The sequence below is a fragment of the Centroberyx affinis genome, unplaced genomic scaffold (assembly GCF_046629955.1).
Source record: "Centroberyx affinis isolate AG114_WGS23_722 - 3 ecotype Tasmania unplaced genomic scaffold, CSIRO-AGI_Caff_v1 ptg001387l_1, whole genome shotgun sequence".
NCBI lineage: Eukaryota > Metazoa > Chordata > Actinopteri > Beryciformes > Berycidae > Centroberyx > Centroberyx affinis.
Genome location: NW_027279870.1, coordinates 342,422 through 361,317, shown reverse-complemented (window position 1 = coordinate 361,317; position 18,896 = coordinate 342,422). Strand labels below are relative to the sequence as shown.

The 18,896-nt window shown below is 42.1% G+C and overlaps 1 protein-coding gene across 1 annotated transcript; it reads left to right on the top strand.

Annotated features, from left to right (window-relative positions):
* The first annotated feature begins 6,256 nt into the window (after positions 1-6,256).
* tlr2 (toll-like receptor 2) lies at positions 6,257-18,887 on the top strand. Its single transcript, XM_071526167.1, has 11 exons — positions 6,257-6,539; positions 7,473-7,629; positions 7,862-8,011; positions 8,663-8,869; positions 9,215-9,337; positions 10,527-10,677; positions 11,452-11,616; positions 12,565-12,744; positions 13,394-13,534; positions 14,630-15,144; positions 15,287-18,887. Exons 1-11 carry the CDS (start codon positions 6,257-6,259, stop codon positions 15,705-15,707), a joined length of 2,493 nt encoding a protein of 830 aa, XP_071382268.1. The 3' UTR covers positions 15,708-18,887.
* Positions 18,888-18,896: the final 9 nt, after the last annotated feature.

The following is an 18,896-nucleotide window of genomic DNA, read 5'->3' as shown; positions in this document are numbered from 1 at the left end:
CCCAAAGGATCATTTTCATGCTCACTACCTCTTTCACACTTGCAACCAGCTGTCACCCTCAAAACTCCCTCGAGACTATATTTCCTGTCTGTAGAGTCATTAAAACATTCTCACATTCTCTTGTCATTCTCCATTATAATTGATTCATTCTATTATTTTTCTTTGCTCTTGTCTTCAGAGCATAATCAGGAATCAGCTCGGCAAAAGACATCAAGTAAGGTAAGATAAGCTTTTCTCAAGTTTATAAACGGTAGTCAATAGAATCCTATACTAAAACGGAATTCATTTTTCTTAAATGCCATTGTACCTACATTTTGATTGATTGCTACTATGTTGTTGCTGTCATCATTTTCCCGTTATAAGACACGATAAATCAAACAACATCCCATCATGCTTAGGGTGTGTGGCGCCTCTCCAATAGAGTTCAGACACTTGTAGAATCGATGGAGCTGTGAAGCTGTTCTGATGGTTTGTGGTGGACCAATTTGGGGAAGAGGATTAAGGCCACATGAAAAATGTATTTGGGTTCTGATATTACAGTTTTTCTCAGTCGCTTTGGTACATTTCTCGAATCATCCTCGACATTTGCAAAACAGTAAGTGCATTTCTCAAAACAATTCGTACAAATAGCAAAACACCATGGATTACCTGCAAAAGCCAGTCTCTTGCTCAAAATCCTTAGTTCATCTCTCAAAAGTAAATATCTGTGTCAATGAACATGTCAGTCCATCAGAATGACAAGTCCTTGTGTCATTGTGTACGGATAAGACAGTCAAATTGCTTAGTCATGTTGTCAATATAACAGTGTACTCTGGAGGGATGTTCTGATGTAAACTATGGCTAAAGTTTTGAAGACAATTACTGTAAATTGTAAGTTACACCTTAGTGTATGTGGGAGATTGATTGCAAGAGACTGGACAAGATTCACATTTACGCTTTTACTGTTTGTACTGTAATTTGTTGACAGACCATGTCACTGCGATACAGAAAGGAAAAGACAGCACTGCATAGCACAAAGGAAAAAAATACAAAATTAGAAATGTAAACATAGGAAACACCCTTAGGCAGAACTGTACATGCAGCACTGTATGGGGAATTACAGTGCAGTCTTTCTATACCTAACGTTCCTGTCTTGTAACACTGTGTTGTGCTCTGTCTATATATACTTGCCAATTGAAGGTTCATGAGATGCACCTCTGAGCTATTTTAGAGAACTGGTTGATCATTGGTTGATCTAACGCTTCACACATTCCCCTTCATTAGTGAAAGTCAAGATTCACCTGAGAGCAATTCATCAATTCAGGACACATTTATAAAAAAAAGTCTAATAGAAATGTATAGAAAATATGCTTGACAGATTATGACAACTGGTTCAACCATTTTGCATGTAATGACTTATGCAATTAACTAATGCCTAGATGTTTTGGGGGGTAAGACTATTCAACAGAGAACCAGTATAATACATTTTGATCAACATGACATAAGCAATTGATAATGTAGGAAACAGCAGACAATTGTACATAATCATTTGCATGAATGTGCCAAAGCATTTGCAATTTGTTCAAAAGAATGAGAAATTGCTTTTATGATGTGCACAAGTGACTAGATGATGTGGAGGTTGAACAAGTACTTTTGAGAATTTCAATTCTGATCTGAGAAATGTACCAAAGTGACTGAGAAAAACTGTAAAGTCAGAATTCTGAGAATAAAGTCAGAATTCTGATATTAATCTTGGAATTCTGGGGAATCACATACAAGGTATTTATTCTTTTTTTTTTTATTTATTTAGACTTTTTTTCCCCCTCAGAATTCTGACTTTAATCTCAGAACGTCTGACTTTAAACTCTCTGAGATTAATCTCAGAACTCAAGTTTTTTCACATGGCCCAAATCCTCCTCCATACCAATACCCTGTTAACACACTTTATGTTGGGGTTTATTTTTGTAGCTGCCTGTAGATAGCTTGCATGGTTCTTCTTTATTTAATCTAAACTGGCTTGGCTGCAGAGTGGTTGTGGTTGCTAATTTTTGAGTTGAGATCACAACTCAATTATTTTGGTTCCTCCATGTATCAGACATTTCCTCTCCACTTCTGTCTGTCTCTGGCCTTCTTCTCCATGGTTCCCCAGCTTTGTTGGTGGTGCTGTAGCTCTCTCTCAATGGTCCTCAATGGTCCATGTTATTTTGGGCCTCCCTCTCTTTCGTTTACCCTCTGGGGTCCAATGTAATGCAACTTTGGGATTTGCTGTTGTTTCCATTCTGAGCACATGTCCAATCCAGGTCCACCGGCGTCTCTGTAATGTTGTGTGTATCTTGTCTTGCTGAGTGATTCTAACTAAAAAGGTTGTTGTTGGAGATGGTGTTTGGCCAGAAGATATGCATGATTTTTCGTAGGCATGATGTATGGAAGGTAGATAATTTATGGGTGTCCTGTTCTGTTGTTTTCCAGCATTCTGCTCCATAGAGTAGTGTTGACAATACACAGCTTTGGTATATACAGAGTTTGGTTTTGGAGCTGTATTGGTTAGATTTCCAGATTTGTTTTGGTCTTGTGAATGTTGCACATGCTTTTTTTATCCTGCTGTGAATGTCTTGGCTGGTATCCCCATCGTGGCAAATGGTACTTCCTAGCTATGTGAAATTATGGGTGTTTTCTATGATCTGTTCATTTATTCTTATTGCTTTTGGTGTATTGATGTTGATGGGCATGACTTTGGTTTTGTTCCAGTTGATCACCAGTCCAACTTGTTGCCCATAGGACTGGAGTCTCGCTGTTTTTTTCCTGTAAGTGGTGATGTGTATGCGAGAGAAGGGCTAGATCATCGGCAAAGTCAAGCTCTTCAAGGGTGGAATAGAGCGTCCATCGAATTCCTCTCGCCTGATCTTCTGTTGTTCTCCGCATGACCCAGTCTATGATGAGGTTGAATAATAGTGTTGACATTACACATCCCTGGTGGACTCCAGATTCTGCTGCAAAGCTGGTTTTGTTTGCCCCTACAGTGCAAGAAAAGCTGTTGTAAAACTGTTGGATGATGTTCTCAATCTGAGAGAGGATACCATAACTTCTGAGGATCTTCCAGAGGCTGTCACGGTGGATGCTGTCAAAAGCCTTCTGGAAGTCGATGTAGTTTATGTATAGTTGTCATTGGCATTCACTACACTGCTCAATGATGTTTCTGAGAGCAAAGATCTGGTCTGTGCACCCTCTGCCTTTCCTGAATCCTGCTTACTTGTCTCGGAGTATTTCATCTACAGCTGATGTCATTCAGTGTATGATGATCTTGCAGAATATCTTGCTGGGAACTGACAGAAGTGTAATGCCCCTCCAGTTGTTGCAGTCTGATAGTGTGCCTTTCTTTGGTACTTTAACAATTGCTCCTTTTGTCCAGTCTGATAGTATCTTCCCTTCCACCCAGATGTCAGTAAACAGTGGAAGGAGGATGTTGGCAACCAAATCTGGATCAGCTTTGAAGAGTTCTGCATTTAAGTTGTCGGCACCTGGGGACTTCCCATTTGTTTATTTTATAGCTTCAATGATTTCCCTTTTTGTTGGTGGGTTGATGTTGATGTCAAGGTCTTCTGCGGTTTCCTGTATCTCTATTAGTTGTAGAGGGGGGTCTCTGTTGAGAACCTCTCTGAAGCTCTCTCCTTTCCTCAATGACCTTCCATGTTTCCACTTTGATCCATTCTATCCGCAGTTTCCTCCTGTGTCCGATTACTTTTTTGCTATTTTCATGGTAGGCTTCAGCCACATTTGCCCAGTGTTTGTCAATGTCCTTCCCATTTACTTCCTCATCTTCCTTAGCGTTATTTGAGAGGGCTTCATATTTATTTCGAACTTGCAATGTGAATTTTTCTTTTATGGATGGATCTTTCAACATGCTGACATCAAATCTTGGTGTTCCTTTGGGTGGCGGGCCTGTTAATTTCAGCTTCAGTTTGATGTCCACTGTTACAAGGTGATGGTCACTGGCGACATCAGCTCCCCTGCGCACTTTGACATCTCTCTTGCCGTTGATCATCAAATGGTCAATTTGGTTCTTGTCTCTACCATTTGGGGAGAGCCATGTCAGCTTGTGGATGTTCTTGTGGGGGAATAGACTGCCACCAATAACCAGGTTGTTGGTTAGACTGATTGCTGCTAGCTTCTCACCATTGTTGTTCATTTCTCCACATCCGTGTTTTCCCATGGCCTTCTTATAGTTGTTGTCATTTCCAACCTTTGCATTTAGGTCTCCGCAGTACTTTCGACTTCAGATTGGAGGATGTTATAAAATAGATCTTCGTCTTCTTCTTTGGCATCATTGGTGGGCGCATAGCATTGGATAACTGTTAGGTGGGCATGTTGTCCTTTGAATCTGGCTTTTATCAACCTGCTGTTAATGGGTTTCCATTCTATTAGTGTCTTCTCTACACCCTCATGATGTTGACCATCATCCTGCCCAGAGTATAGGACTGTGTTTGTTTTGGCTGATCCTGAATCGGTCCATCTAACTTCGCTTATCCCAAGGATGTTAAGATTGTAGCTTCTCATTTCATTGGTGATCTGCGCTATTTTCCCAGCTGCAAACATGGTTCGGACATTCCAGAAGCCAATCCGTACTTTGGTTTTGGTTTTTAGGGCTGCCATTTTCACACCACCAGCTTCCCGTGGGATTTTGCCGGAGGCAGTCATCGGAGTTTGGAACTCCGATGGGCCTACATATTCAGATGTAAGGTTTTCTTCTGTTGCCGTTTCCGTAGCATATATGTTTTGTTTTTTTTATGGAATAGGGTCGCTGTCCCCATGTCCAACCATCGGCCATTGTTGGCTTTTGGGGGGGGTTTAGGTTGTGTACAAACTGCCCCAGCACGTCAAACCCAATCAACTCCTGTTACCATGCATGTGTTATTTGCTACCGAGAACTAGTTTTGGTTCAAATTTCCACTACTGGTAACGCAGGGTGATTATGAGATAACAACACATTAATTTCTCAAGATCATGGCTTAATTAGGTAACTGACTGTGGTTGCAATTTCCGCCTGTGTCACCCCATGGTAAAATCTGATGTGTTGATCAATCGTGATCAATTCCACTTAATCTGTCTACACGTAATCAGGCTTACTCGGCTTGCTTCTTAGAATAGAATAGAATGATCTTTATTGTCATTATACTCAGGCACAATGAAATTTCGCCTGGCTTCTCCCGATGTAGTTATAATAAAACAAATAAAGAAAAGCAGTAGTAAAAGCAGTAATAGCAGCATAATGTTACGAAAGACTTGTGCAAATACAACTTAAAAATAAAAGGCACTAGTTAAATTAAATTTACACATTTACAAATTTACAAAGGTTGAATGTTGTAAATATTAATAAATAGATGTTAAATCCTTGTGTTTATAAATTGTGTCTGTGGTAGCAGTCTCTGAGGGTGGAGGTGTGTATGTCACAGTCTTTGATGCGTGTGTGTGTGTGTGTGTGTGTGTGTGTGTGTCACAGTCCTTGATGCGTGTGTGTGTGTGTGCACTCACAGTTCCTGTAATCTGTTCTGTGATAGGGCGGGATCTTATTGTCCTGAACCGTTTGCCAGATGGCAGCGGTTCAAACAAGGAGTGTCTTATGACAGCAACAGCAATAGGACACTAGTTGTGATCTTGGCAAACCATGAATTTAATGAGGTAATTCAATTGTAAAAAGTCGGGTTGTTAAAAATATGAGTGAGTCTCGGCTTCCGTAAATCAACACTGATGAATAATAGAAAAGGACAAAGGCTGCGGATCAGCCGACGAGTAAATGATAACACACAGTATTGCGAGTACACAGTGTGTGCCAAAGCCCTCTGATACTGCTGGATGACCCAAATTCACCTTTAGTTATTACAAATTGTTCACTGCTTGTTGACGTTTTCAAAAATGACTTGCTCAATCTGGGACGTGTGAAGAAGGCCAGGGGTTTGGGAATCTCATCTCAAAACGGCGAATACTTCCTCTTTTTGTAAATCCTAGTTCCTCTTTCCGGTTTCTTTCACTTTCGTCCCGTCTCTCTCCCTCTCTGTCTCCCTATCTGCTCGCTCCCTGGCTCACTTTCTCGCTCATTTACTTACTCACTCGATCGCTAATTCACTCACTCATTCACTCCTCCACTCACTCACTCTCTTTTCTCGCTTACAGCAGGACCATCTCTCTTTCCATCCTCCTCCTCCTCCTCCTCCCTCCCTTGTTCCCTTCCTTCCTCTCTCCCTTCTTCAACCATTTTCTTTTTGTCTTTTTTTCTCACAGGATGGGACAGCCATCCGTCCTTTCACCCACCCTCCTCTTCCTCCTCCTCCTCCTCTTCCCCCTTTCTCTGTCCTGGGGTCAGAGGTCAAACCCAGAGGGTGAAAACCCGTCCTGCGATCGCTGCAACCAGCGGCTCTCCTGTAACTGCTCCTACGGAGGATTCGACCGCGTTCCCACGGTAACAGAGCGTGCCCTGACCCTTGATCTCTCCTTTAACAACATCGCCGTGGTGACTGATGATGACCTGAGAGGCCACGACCGACTGAGGGTTCTAAATCTCCGTGGTAACGCTGCTGGAAATTTCACACATTTATTGGTTTATTATAGAAGAGTGTGAGAACAAAGCTGCCACCTTTGGCCATTCAGATAACTTTGCTGAAAATATCTGTTGTATAAATACTATTTAATGCTTTTGCATTGACTTAAAACTGGAAATGCAATACTGAAACTGATGCTTAAGTTGTAGACTAATGTCTACAAGTACAAGATTTACAAATCAGGATCAGAATTGCTTTGATTGCAAGTCACATATACTAAGAATTTGCCTTGATGTGTTGGTGTACACAACGTGAATACAGCAAAATAAACAGATATATATATCTATATATATATATATATATAGATATATATATATATATATATATATAGTACATAATGTGTCTACAATATGGCCATTGTACATAACAGGGTATTACTGTGTAGTTATAATACCTTGGTAATAGGTTTATAATAGGGATGGAACAATATATCGAAATTCAATATATCACGATACAAAAATGTTGATGGTGATATCAGCTCCATGCTATTCTGCTGTAGTAATCACGAATGAGACACTTGGCCATCACAATTTCACAAGCTCTCCATCCAAATTATACTATTTACACTTTGTAATGATATTTTTAAATTGTTGTTTACATTCTACCAAGTCAATGGCATCGCTAGAGAAATGTGTGTCTCAGAAATAAAGCGAATTCTGCACAGTCAGACTTTGTTGTCATTGAACTTTTATTTATTACATCGTATCGTGGTTGTATCGAATCGTGAAACCCCATATCGCGTATCGAATCGTATCGTGAGTATATCACCCCATCCCTAATTTACAGTTTAATACACTGGAACAAGGCCATTGTAAAGTGGAGGGTTACCCAGACTAGTTAGAATATGTAGTTGTTGGTTGGCGAGGATGTTTTATATATGTTGTTCTTCATTTCCACCAGGTAACAGACTCGTTGAGATCCAGCCGGCAGCGTTTGCCTCCCTGTGGAGTTTGGAGGAGTTGGATCTGTCTGACAATCAGCTGACTGCTCTCAACTACACCTGGTTCAACAAACTAGGAGCCCTGCAGAAGCTCAACCTACTGAACAACCCATATAAGTACACAGCTCCACCTACTGATCAATCCGCACAAGTATACAGCTCAGATTACTGACCAACTCTTACAAGCATACAGCTCAGATTAGAGTGTAGGGAGGGACTGGTGATGTTTTGTGCTGATGCTGTGTGGAAGAATTGTGAATAAGCTGTGCACCGCTAGGCCTGTAGGTGTCACTGCAGGCTAGCTGTATGTAAGCTTTCCTCTCCTCTCCTCTCCTCTCCTCTCCTCCAGGTCTCTGGGTTCTCCTCCAGTGTTTCAGGGGCTGGTCAGGCTGAGGAGGCTGGGGTTTGGAGGTGCAGCTCTGGAGGAGCTGAGGAGAGGAGATCTGGCAGGAGTCACCCAGCTGGAGGAGCTCACTGTGCATGCCAACAACCTGAGGAGGTGGGGGAGAGACGGGGCATGTGTGTGTTCTTGCATTGCTATACTTATGAGGCGCAAATGTCCTCACAACAATGGAAAGATGAGGAAAATCCTCCAAAGTGAGGACATTTTGCCGCTCACTTCTTTAAGGGACTAGTTTAGGGTTAGGACTTGGGTTTAGCGTTACATTAGAATTGGGATTAGTTTTAGGTTAGGGTAAGGTTAGGGATTAGGGAATGTATGTAGTCAATGAGCGTCCTCACAAGTATAGTAATACAAATGTGTGTGTGTGTGTGTGTGTGTGTGTTTGTTGGCTCAATTTTGGAGCGTCAACAGAGGACCAAAATGGAAATTTTTCACGAAGTTTCTAGAACTGTAGTGACCACTGACCTATTTCAACCCACAAGGACTTAAAATGTAATACAATGACTACAAACCAAGTGACAAATTAAGATAGTACATTACAAATATGGACATCTATGGACCAAGTATGACAATTAAGATGTATGGACCAAAATTGCAGTCACCAGTGCTGTGGATGCTGCAAAGTTCCCTCATGCAGAGAACCACAGAAGCAACAACTTCAAGGGCCTTAACTCTCTGTCCTTTTCCCCTTTAAATGTTCTCCCCATTCCCATCTCTCTCCTCCTCTCTCTCTCTCTCTCTCTTTAGGTACGAGCCCGGTACTCTAGCAGACATTTGGCCTTTGGGTCGTGTCACTTTGAGCCTCCATGGCCCTTTTTTAACCGACCCGCCCCTGGCCGCGGCTGTGCTCCATGATGTGGCCTATCCTGAGACTCCCATGGTTCTCTCAGATCTCCATCTGATCAGGAACGAGTCCATCCAGCCCCTCAGAGAGACGGCTGGGAAGAGAGTCAGGTCTGGACTCACACACCTTTTCTATGTTAGCCATTTTGAATAAATGAGAAATGTCAGCTTTTCAGGAACTGCAAAAAGCAGCCTTGTTTTCAGCTTGACCACCATATATTGTTTAAAGCATGAACATTGGAAGACTGAAGGTACTAGGTTTTCACATGACAACGGCGTTATGCTTTCTGGATAAGATGATTTGTGATGAATCAGTGTGTGCACAATGCTGAGAGTTGTGAAAAAAGCCGATGACAGGCATTTCGAGAGACACAAGTGAATACAAAAGATGCTGAATTGAATCCCTTCACAACCAACCAATCAACTAATCACTGCTCAAATGACATCACCCCTCAGGTCGATGACCTTGCGTAACTTATCTGTGTCCGATGAGGGGATAGTCAACCTCCTGATGGTGTGTAACGGAGTGCCGCTCACCTCTCTGTTCGTGGATGACGTCGTGCTGACAGGAGAAGGCAGGTGGGAACTCAGCACTTTGTCTGCATTCAAGATAAGACTGAACTGTGTCAGCATGTGTCAGTGTGATCTCTCAAACTCTGCAAGATGTCCATATGTGGCACTGGAAGCAGGGCAGGAAACTACCTTTTTTTGTTTAGGTCTCAGTAGCCAGTACATTTTCAAAATTCTCCAGGCACTTTCACAGTTTTACCAACAAGCTAGATTGTTATGCCGTGTGTTCATGTGATATCGGATTTACCATAAATACGAGCTGCCGACTGGGGAAAAATACATTCACATCTGCCTCCTAGTGGTAATTACAAGTAGAACACCTTTTTTCTAAGCATGAAAAATCAAAGATGGAGCATGAAAAACGCACACTGAAATGCTCAAAAATACCTTTTATTGTGTTTCTTGCTCAGGTCAAACTAGTTTCATTTTTTCATGTTGTTTTCAAGCCAAGCACCTAGTATAAAAAGCTGTGTATATTCTTTGATTCTGTCATTTTCTGTACAACTCCAGTCTCCCACTAGGGGTCACAAATTGCATAAGTATGTGAACACAGGCAGCGAATCCACCGATGTCGGTTTCCTTTGCCCCTAAAGGTCTTTCAGGAGTAGATAATAATATCGGTTGATTGTAAATTACCTTATGAATTGTCAAAACAAATGACTTTGTGATCACCATCTTGGATGTGGGCGTTCTACTGAGTTAAACACATAAACGTAAAAGTTCTTCTTCGTCTTCCGTTCCTTTGCTTCTTCCAATATGACATGAACGTGGCATAAATTGAAGCCTTGGTATGAAGAACCGTATAGTTCTGTTTTGCATTTTTTTGTGGTAAAGTTGTATCATTAGTCTATATCACTTGTAGGATTATAGTCTTGACACTAAGGCTTCAGACTATGAAATTTGAAAGCGTCAGTCATCTGCAAACTGCAATTCACTGACTTATATGGCTCTCTCTATGAGTCCCAGTTACGACTTAGTTGGGTTTATTCAATATTTTAAAAAAATTACAGATGAATACTCCCTCTAAAATGGTACAATATTGTAAGCAAAAGGCTATAAATTCAATAATAGCCAATAGTGAATTTTGCTTTAATACCAACAGTTGCTATAGGTGTCATTTTTCCAAATAGATATCTCATTTTGGAATGAAGCTCTTCGACTGTTACTTCCTGTGTTTGTTGTTTTCGACCGGTTCCAGGTGGGAGCGAGCCAAATGGACCGACCAGAAGAGTATCGATGAGTTCTACGTACGAAACGCAGTGGTGCTGGACGTCTGGAAGTTTGTCTCTTTTTTAGAGCTGCGATTTCTGCTCCAGTACCCCAGGAGGGTGTCGGTCATCGGCGTCAGGGTATGGATTAAGGAGTCTCCTATGTAGCACTTTATGTAGACATGATAGGTAGGCGGTCTATCTACGACAACAAGCGTTTCTCATGCATACGTTTTACCACGGGAATAAATGAAAACTATATTTATATAACACCTTTCTTAACAAAATTACAAGAGGCTATGCAATTAAAGGTAAAAAACATATCAGAAAACCATACACTATATTATATCTAACAATTTTAAGCCATATGTTTTCTGTGAAATGAGAAAAAGTAAAAGGAATTTCTCAGGGAATTTCCAATTAAGTAGATCTCCTGTTGCCCCGGCAACAAACGAAGTGGGAGGGGACTCAATTAAGCCTCAACTTCAATTAGTACAATTCAACTGGTCAGAGAAGTTTACAGTGTTTAGGCTTGGTCCGCAGTTGTTCCAGTGTGGTTTTGGTCTATTGCTTTTTGAGTTCTTATATAGTAAATTGTGACAAATTATGTGATTACCTATAATGTGATTTTATAGTTTTGCGCATGTATGTTTTGCATGTTACAGTTTTCATGTCCATCACGGTTCTCTATTGAAAATACATTTTTAAACTCAAAAGGACTCAAAAAAAAAAAAAAAAAAAAATTCTAAATCTCAGTTAACCTGAAGTGCTTCTGATCAAAAAACAAATTCTGAAATATTTCATGTTTGGTTTCACACCAAATCTCAAAACTCTTTTGATCAATTAAACAAAACAAAAACCAAATGAATGCATTACAGAGACTAAAAACCATCATAAACTGTCTTCCATCCTCAGATGTTTGTGATCCCCTGCCAAACCACCCACCTCCTGGTGAACCTGCAGTACCTGGACCTGTCTGACAACTTGCTGACGGACCTGACTCTGGAGGAGTCACTGTGTAAGGGAGACGGCACCATGAAGGACCTCAGGGTCTTAAACATCAGCGGCAACGCTCTGAAGGTGGGCTGATTTTACGATTGTTTATGTAACCTCCATTTGCTCTTATGTACAGTATGTATCCTATTACTGCTCACTGCTGATTTCCACACAGGAAACACTGACATTTTTAAAAATCAATATATCATTGCCAAATGAATTAGGACAGATCTTTTGCTATTTTGGTCAAAGGTTTTCTCTTTGGATATATATATGTTGGATATATATATGTCTTCCTTTCCCTCCTTCCACCATCTGCTGCCAGAAACTCTTTCAGCTTCAGCTCCATTTTGCTCTGGAAGAACAGAACCTCTTCCTGTTTTGTGCCGTAAAGCGATCCAGCAGATTTCCCTCCAGATCCACCAGGTGGAGAAACAATGGAGGATGCAGAGTAGAGGCTGATGGAGGCTGACAGGCTGACCACTGATGATTATTACAGTAAATACAGTGATGTCTCAAAATGAATGTGGTGATGATTTATTGATATTAAAATGATACACAGAGCACATTTAAGGTTACAATTAGGATTTGGTCTAGGTTAGGGTAAAGGTTAAGGTTAGCCAGTGATGAGGGTTACAGTTAGGGTTGAGGGAGTCAATCAATCAGTCAATTTATTTAAGTGCAGAATCACCCTGAAGCATGGTCCCAATACACTTTACAATTAAAAAAATACATAGGACAAAACATACAGCAAGCAAATAAAATAGTTAAAATAAAACAACCACATTGAAAACATCAACATTAAAAGGAGTGTAGAGTGTAGAGAGTGTAGTCACTGAAGGTCCTCACAAGTATAGTAATAGAAATGTGTGTTGGTGTTTGTGTGTGGGAAAGAGAGAGTAAAACGTTGAATGCTTGGGTGTGTGTGGGTGTGTCTTGTGTGTGTGTGTGTGTGTGTGAAGGAGAGGAGGAGATTGTGATTTTGGATTCTCTCTCTCTCTCTCTCTCTCTCTCTCTCTCTCCCCCCTCCAGTCTCTCTCCGTTCTGAGCCAGCTGGTGACTAAACTCTCTAAGCTGACCCACCTGGACGTCAGTAGGAACGGATACAGCTCCATGCCCCCCAGCTGCTCCTGGCCCTCCACCCTGCGATACCTCAACCTCTCCCGGTCTAAACTCACCACCGTCACCCCCTGTCTGCCCTCCACCCTGGAGGTACGGGACAGTGGAAAGCATGGCAATAAGCACAAGTGATTTTTAAAGTGATGTACCTTATGCATCACTTTAAAAACCACCTCGACACTGTAGCAAATACACTAATTGATCAGCTGATTGAGAAAATCACTTCTTCCAATCCACTATTATAGACTTGCTTGTATGCAATGCTTTTGATTTTGCCAACTTTTTAATCTTGTGCCGTTTCCCTGTTGCTTTGTTGAATTTAATTAGAAGTGAATAAAACACACACGGGCAACTAAACACCAATGTATTGTTAAACACCTTTTCTATCATTTTTCCTTTTACTTTGGTTGTTTTTATGCCAATTGGTAAAGCACATTTTAAACTTTTAGATAAGTGCTATAGAAGTAGTGTTTTCTTATTATAGTTTATTGTAATAATAGAGTCAGAGTTACAGCATGCCTTCAGCTAACCAGATGGTAGCAGGATGGCATTGTGGTTAGAGAGATGATCCTGCAACTGGGAGGTGGGACGTCCAATCTCCCAAAAAAACAGCCAGTGTGTCCAATCTGTTGAAGTGTCCTTGAGCAAGACAAAATGTAAACATCAAAAATGGTTGCAAATGCATATGCATATGACCAAATTATATAATGTATAATTATACTCTGTTTTTTAACATGTAAAGGTGCTGGATCTCAGCAACAACGACCTCAATGTCTTCCTCCTGGCCCTGCCGCTCCTGAGAGAGCTGCATCTCACTGGGAACAAGTTTCTGAGGCTTCCCCCTGGATGGCTGTTCCCCAGCCTGCAAACACTGACAATAGAGGTGGGAGACAAACACACCTCACACCCATTAGTGTAAAATGGCATTCAAGAGATGAGGGAACTGTCATAGGCAGACAATGAACAATTCCACGAAGTTGTACGGCAAATGTACGGCTCATGCAGGTCCATTTATTTTAGACCTGTGACACGATCCAAACTCGCTGGAAAGGTGTCCACTGAATATTTAGTGAAAAAATGTGGTCTGCCCCTCAAGTACACTCTACCAGGATTTGGTTGACACAAGCCTTTACCTTTCTTCCACTTGAAAAACCTTTCTGGAGGATTTGGTCCCACCTCTGGTCGTATCTAGAGAGACTCTGACCTGACCCTGTGTGTCCTTTTGTCACACACACTAATCATTTTATCATGTCAGTTGCATGTAATATGTTACTCCTGAATTATAAACCATAGGTGGCAGTAGCCTAGAGATGAGAGAAGTGGGCTTGTGACTGGAATGTCGCTAGTTAGAATCCTGGACAAACTGGGAGGTAGAAATGTATGATTAAGGAACAGAAGGTGATCCCTAAGCCATGGTTGGTTATCTGCCAAAGTGGTCGGTATATACAGTACTGTGCAAAAGTCTTAGGCATAAGAAATCCATAAAATGAAGATGCTTTCAAAACTAATGAAATGAAAAGTTTCTGAATATCAAAAAATTACAATAAACAGCAGTCTACTGACACACTAATGCAGAAAACAAATAAACATCTAAGACTTCTAAGAAATGTATATAAAAAATCTAGGGTGCCTAAGACTTTTGCACAGTTCCCATCCTGATTTTTGCTGTTTTTATGCTGATTATTCTTATTTTACAGCCAGTTCTATTGGAACATGTTTAGTGAGTAAGAATTTCACAGAAGTGAGTAAAACATACAGGTAACTGCCCAAACCCCCGACACAAATCCACCAGAACAACTTCAATACTCCTTGGCATCGATTCGACAAGCGTCCGAACTCGAATTGGAGGGGTGCAACACGCTAAACATGATGGGATGCAGTTACCTGTGATTCCGGCTGCTTTTATAGTGGTTTACAGTGGTATTTCCAATTTCATAGCCAGTGTTCCTAACCAACGACACTCCCTGTCCTTCCACAGTCGAACACCCTGAGCATGTTCGGCCGTTCAGACCTCCAGTCCTACAGGCGGCTCCAGAGCCTCAAGGCGGGTCAGAACAAGTTCGTCTGCTCCTGTGAGTTCGTCTACTTCCTCCAGTCGGACATTAAAGGAGAAGGAGCTGTGGATTTAATGGACGGAGCAGAGGGCTACGTCTGCGACTCTCCTCTCTACCTGCAGGGGGAGCCGGTGGGTCAAGTCCGCCTCTCCGTCGTCGAGTGCCACCGGGTCACGTTCGTGTCCGTGAGCTGCGGTTTGGCGCTGCTGACGGGGATTCTGCTGATAGTCCTGCTGTGGCGCCTCCATGCGTTCTGGTACCTCAAGATGACGTGGGCGTGGCTGAGGGCCAAGCGTAGCGCCGCCTCAAGGCGCCGCCGGCGACTCGGAGACGGGGGGGACGCGGAGCCGTTGCTACGCTACGACGCCTTCGTCTCCTACAGCGAGAGAGACGCCAGCTGGGTGGAGGAGTTCCTGGTCCCTGAGCTGGAGGACCAGAGGTAATCTACAGGGGTTTCGTGTAGTATTTCTATAGTAGTATTTTCTTTCATTGTCAAATTCATTTGGTTGATGACGCTTTTCCTCTACTTGGTCTATGCTCCTTAACTCTTCTTGAATTCTTCTTGGTTTATATTGTCCTAGGGAGAACAACGGAGACGCGGCGAACACCCAAGACCCGCGGCCTCTCTCCCTGTGCCTCCACAAACGGGACTTCCTCCCTGGACAGTGGATCGTGGACAACATCATGAGCGCCATGGAGCGCAGCCGGCGGACCGTCTTCATCCTCTCGGAAAACTTCGTCCGCTCCGACTGGTGCCGCTACGAGCTGGACTTCTCCCACTTCCGGCTCTTCGACGGGATGGCCGACGGGGACGCGGCCATCTTGATCCTCCTGGAGCCGCTGGCCAAGGACGACATCCCCAAACGCTTCTGCAAACTGCGCAAGCTCATGAGCTCCACGACCTACCTGGAGTGGCCGCAGGAGGAGGAGAGGAGGGCGGAGTTCTGGAAGAACCTCCGCTACGCCTTGAGAGGAGAAGATGAGGAGGAGAAGGAGGAGTGAGACGGGAAGAAGGGAAAACCGTGAGGAGAAAGAGAAGAACAGGAGAACAAGTGAGAGGACAGAAATGGAGGAGGAACAGAGGAGTATCAGAGGAGTGAGCAGAGTAGGATGAGAGAACAAAAGCAGGAGTATAAAAAGAGGAGGTGAAGGAGTGAGAGGGCTGTGGAGTAAATGAAGGCAAGGAGTAAAGGTAGAGGAGAAGGAGAGAAGATGAGGAGTAGGAGGAGTAAAAGAACAGCAGAGGAAAGTAAAAAGTAGAGGAGATTCTTACCTAGTAATAAACTTTGGTTTGGTTAGTTAGTGTTTGATGTATGTAGTAGTTAATATGTACAGCCAAAGAAATAGGCCGTTTATACCTGAAGCTCTGTTGTTGTCAGCATCTTTTCTCTCCCTACTAGTTCAACACATTTTAAGAAATCTACTTCCCCGAGAAACATTATTTCTTTAGTGATTACACTAAGGCAAATTATGAAAACAGTATATTAAGAATAGTGTTATCCAGTGCTTTCCTACAAAGGCCAATCTCTCCCGACGTGTTGTGAATCAGCCACCGCTGCTATCTGTTAAGTAATTACAAAAAGCAAGCCATGGCAATTCTCATATCAACTATTGGGAAAAAAAAGTCTATGTTTACAACGCAGGTCTTCATGCTCAGTTCCAAACTATTCAGCTATTTCTTCATGTGTTCTTGACCGTATGAACACCAGAGAAGGGCAATCACGGCAAAGAGTGCAGACTAGTCCAACACACTTAGCTAATTTTACAAGGACTGGAATCAGATGTGTTTTGACCCCCCACTGCTAAAATCTACACCCTAGCAGCATGACAGGTTTCCAAAACTCTGTCCAATAAACAAGCTACTTGTGAGTCCATGTGACTTTTGTTTACAAGCCCTGGTCCGTTTGGTAAGTGGGCAAAGGAACCGAATACAAAAATGCAACGAGCTAACTTTTCCACTACGGTTCAGACCAAAGAAAACAAACTGCAGGTGTGATCGCACCCTTGATGTATGAGACATTCTCTCACACACCGATTTGCTTTTATACATATTTATTCAATATGAAGTTTAAATCAGCAGCAGTCTTGATAACAAAGCATCGGCCACTTGCTGCGATCACAGCGTGGCTACAGAGAGATTTGGCGAGAGAAAGCCCTCTTCCTGCGCAGCACTAGAGCACCGGACTGGATTCACTTCAAGGATTTGAACAAACCCATTCCAATAGAGGCCTGTCATTGAATGTTTGAGTGGTTACCAACGGTTACGGCGGACATGCCATCATGCTGGAAGATTGACGAAAGCAAAAACAAAATGACAGAATACTGTAATGCTTCTTCGTCTCTGATCTTTTCCCCCCTTTGATTATAACATGATACTTCATTGATCCTAGCAGGGAAATTCTCTTCTCTCTTGCCCCTCCACAGGGAGGTCAAAGGTCAGATTCAGCTAGGGAGCAGCCTCCCTGGAGTTAGTAGGGATTCAGTGTTCTTGCTCAAGGACACTTCAGCAGGGTGGATGCTTGTTAACACGGGGCTTCAACCTGAGTCAGTTGAAGAAAGGCTTTCGTAAAATTTGAACACCTGAGAACCACACAGAAATTAAACATTTCCTTTGTGTTGGGGAGGAAGAGATAATGTTGCAATCCTTTTGTTGTTCCTCATAATCACTGGTAACCACTCTACTCTGTTAGCAAACCAATCCGCCATAACCGTGACACATAGACAACATTTTAAGGCAATGCAGATGGGCAGAATTGCCAAAACATATGACAATATTTTCATAATACTTTTGTCGCTATATTTCTCACAGTGATTTTGTCCTTTTTGTGGCTCCACCATCCCTGCTGAAGCAAGGCAATACGTCACTGCAAAAGCTCAGTGTAGAATTTGGGACCTTAGCCACAGCTGTAGACATCCTCAACGTTGCACTGGCAACTTTGCAACCGTCACTTATCACAACAGAAAGTCTTCTCTCCGTCTCAAACATGTTAACATGATGGAGTGTTATGTATATCCCAAGTGATGACTGGGTCTCTAATAAAATTTGTTCAGAAATTTAACAGTGACGTATTGACTTTTGTTGAGTATCCTGCCCATCTCAGTTGTTCCAAAAAGTTGTCCATGTATCATCATCACTTATGCTTTATACAAACTAAAACATATTGCTAATAACAGATAATCCAAACCGTTTGTAGTAAACAACATTAAACAAAATGTAAACAGGTCGTGTGTAACAGAACAATCTGGGCAAAGTTGTCCGTTTGTAATCGCTGTGCAAATGAGTTGTGACTTTCAGAGTGCAGAGCTACATGTCTTTTTGTTTTTTACCGAGCATTTTTTTGACAACGGTTCCTTTTGGTTGATGCAACAGTGGCGGGCGTTCAACCCATCAAACCAAGTTAGACGGACACATTTATATCAGTCAAACATAGTCAAGCTGCTTCACAATACCAACAAAACCAAAGGGAGAAAAATCATTTCTATCTTTTCTCCTCGGCTCTTACCCCCTTACTTCACACTTCTCTATCATACATGCTCATTCTAGGGTCACAGGAATATTTGGTACATTTACGATGGGGTGTTGTGACCTCTGAGCCCTGATCTCTTTACTATTGGTTGCTTGTAATGTTGGCAATCTAGGAATTTAAGCTTACACTCATTGCAAGTCGCTTTGGATTAGCGCGTAAAATAATACAAGAACTGTAAAAGACAGAGCAGAAAATCAAACGGTGTAAAAACACACTCAGTGATAATCGGAGATCAATAACCAACTGTAGTAGGAGTGCAATGTACAGTATATGTAACTGACAAGATATCTGACAAAAGTGGATTGATCACTCTCCTTTCAAATAAAAATAATGACCACATAGCTTACCAACAGAAATACTGTAAAATCATTTGGTTTTGGCTTGAGAATGTATGGCCGTTAAAAGTCATGCAGATCAGCATGTTGCCGGACTAGTTTAGAATACCTTCCATGGTGTTTCTTCAAAGTAGGCTGAGGCACAATGCAGCAAAATACATGGAGTGGCTTCGATGGCTGCAACTATGACTGCATAATGCTCTGTAAAGTCTGGTTTAAGTTCTGATATGTTTGTTTCTTAAGAAGTTAGTAGCTTTTAAAATGTCATACTAACATCATAGAAAGCATTTAGACACACTCTGCTGGTTGACAGTTAAAGGGATAACACC

Bases quoted from the DNA above. Each gene is read 5' to 3' on its own strand.
- tlr2 (XM_071526167.1), top strand. From the start codon at position 6,257: ATGGGACAGCCATCCGTCCTTTCACCCACCCTCCTCTTCCTCCTCCTC. The intron at 7,630-7,861 runs GTACACAGCTCC...CCTCTCCTCCAG, and splicing joins CTACTGAACAACCCATATAA to GTCTCTGGGTTCTCCTCCAG. The intron at 13,535-14,629 runs GTGGGAGACAAA...GTCCTTCCACAG, and splicing joins TGCAAACACTGACAATAGAG to TCGAACACCCTGAGCATGTT.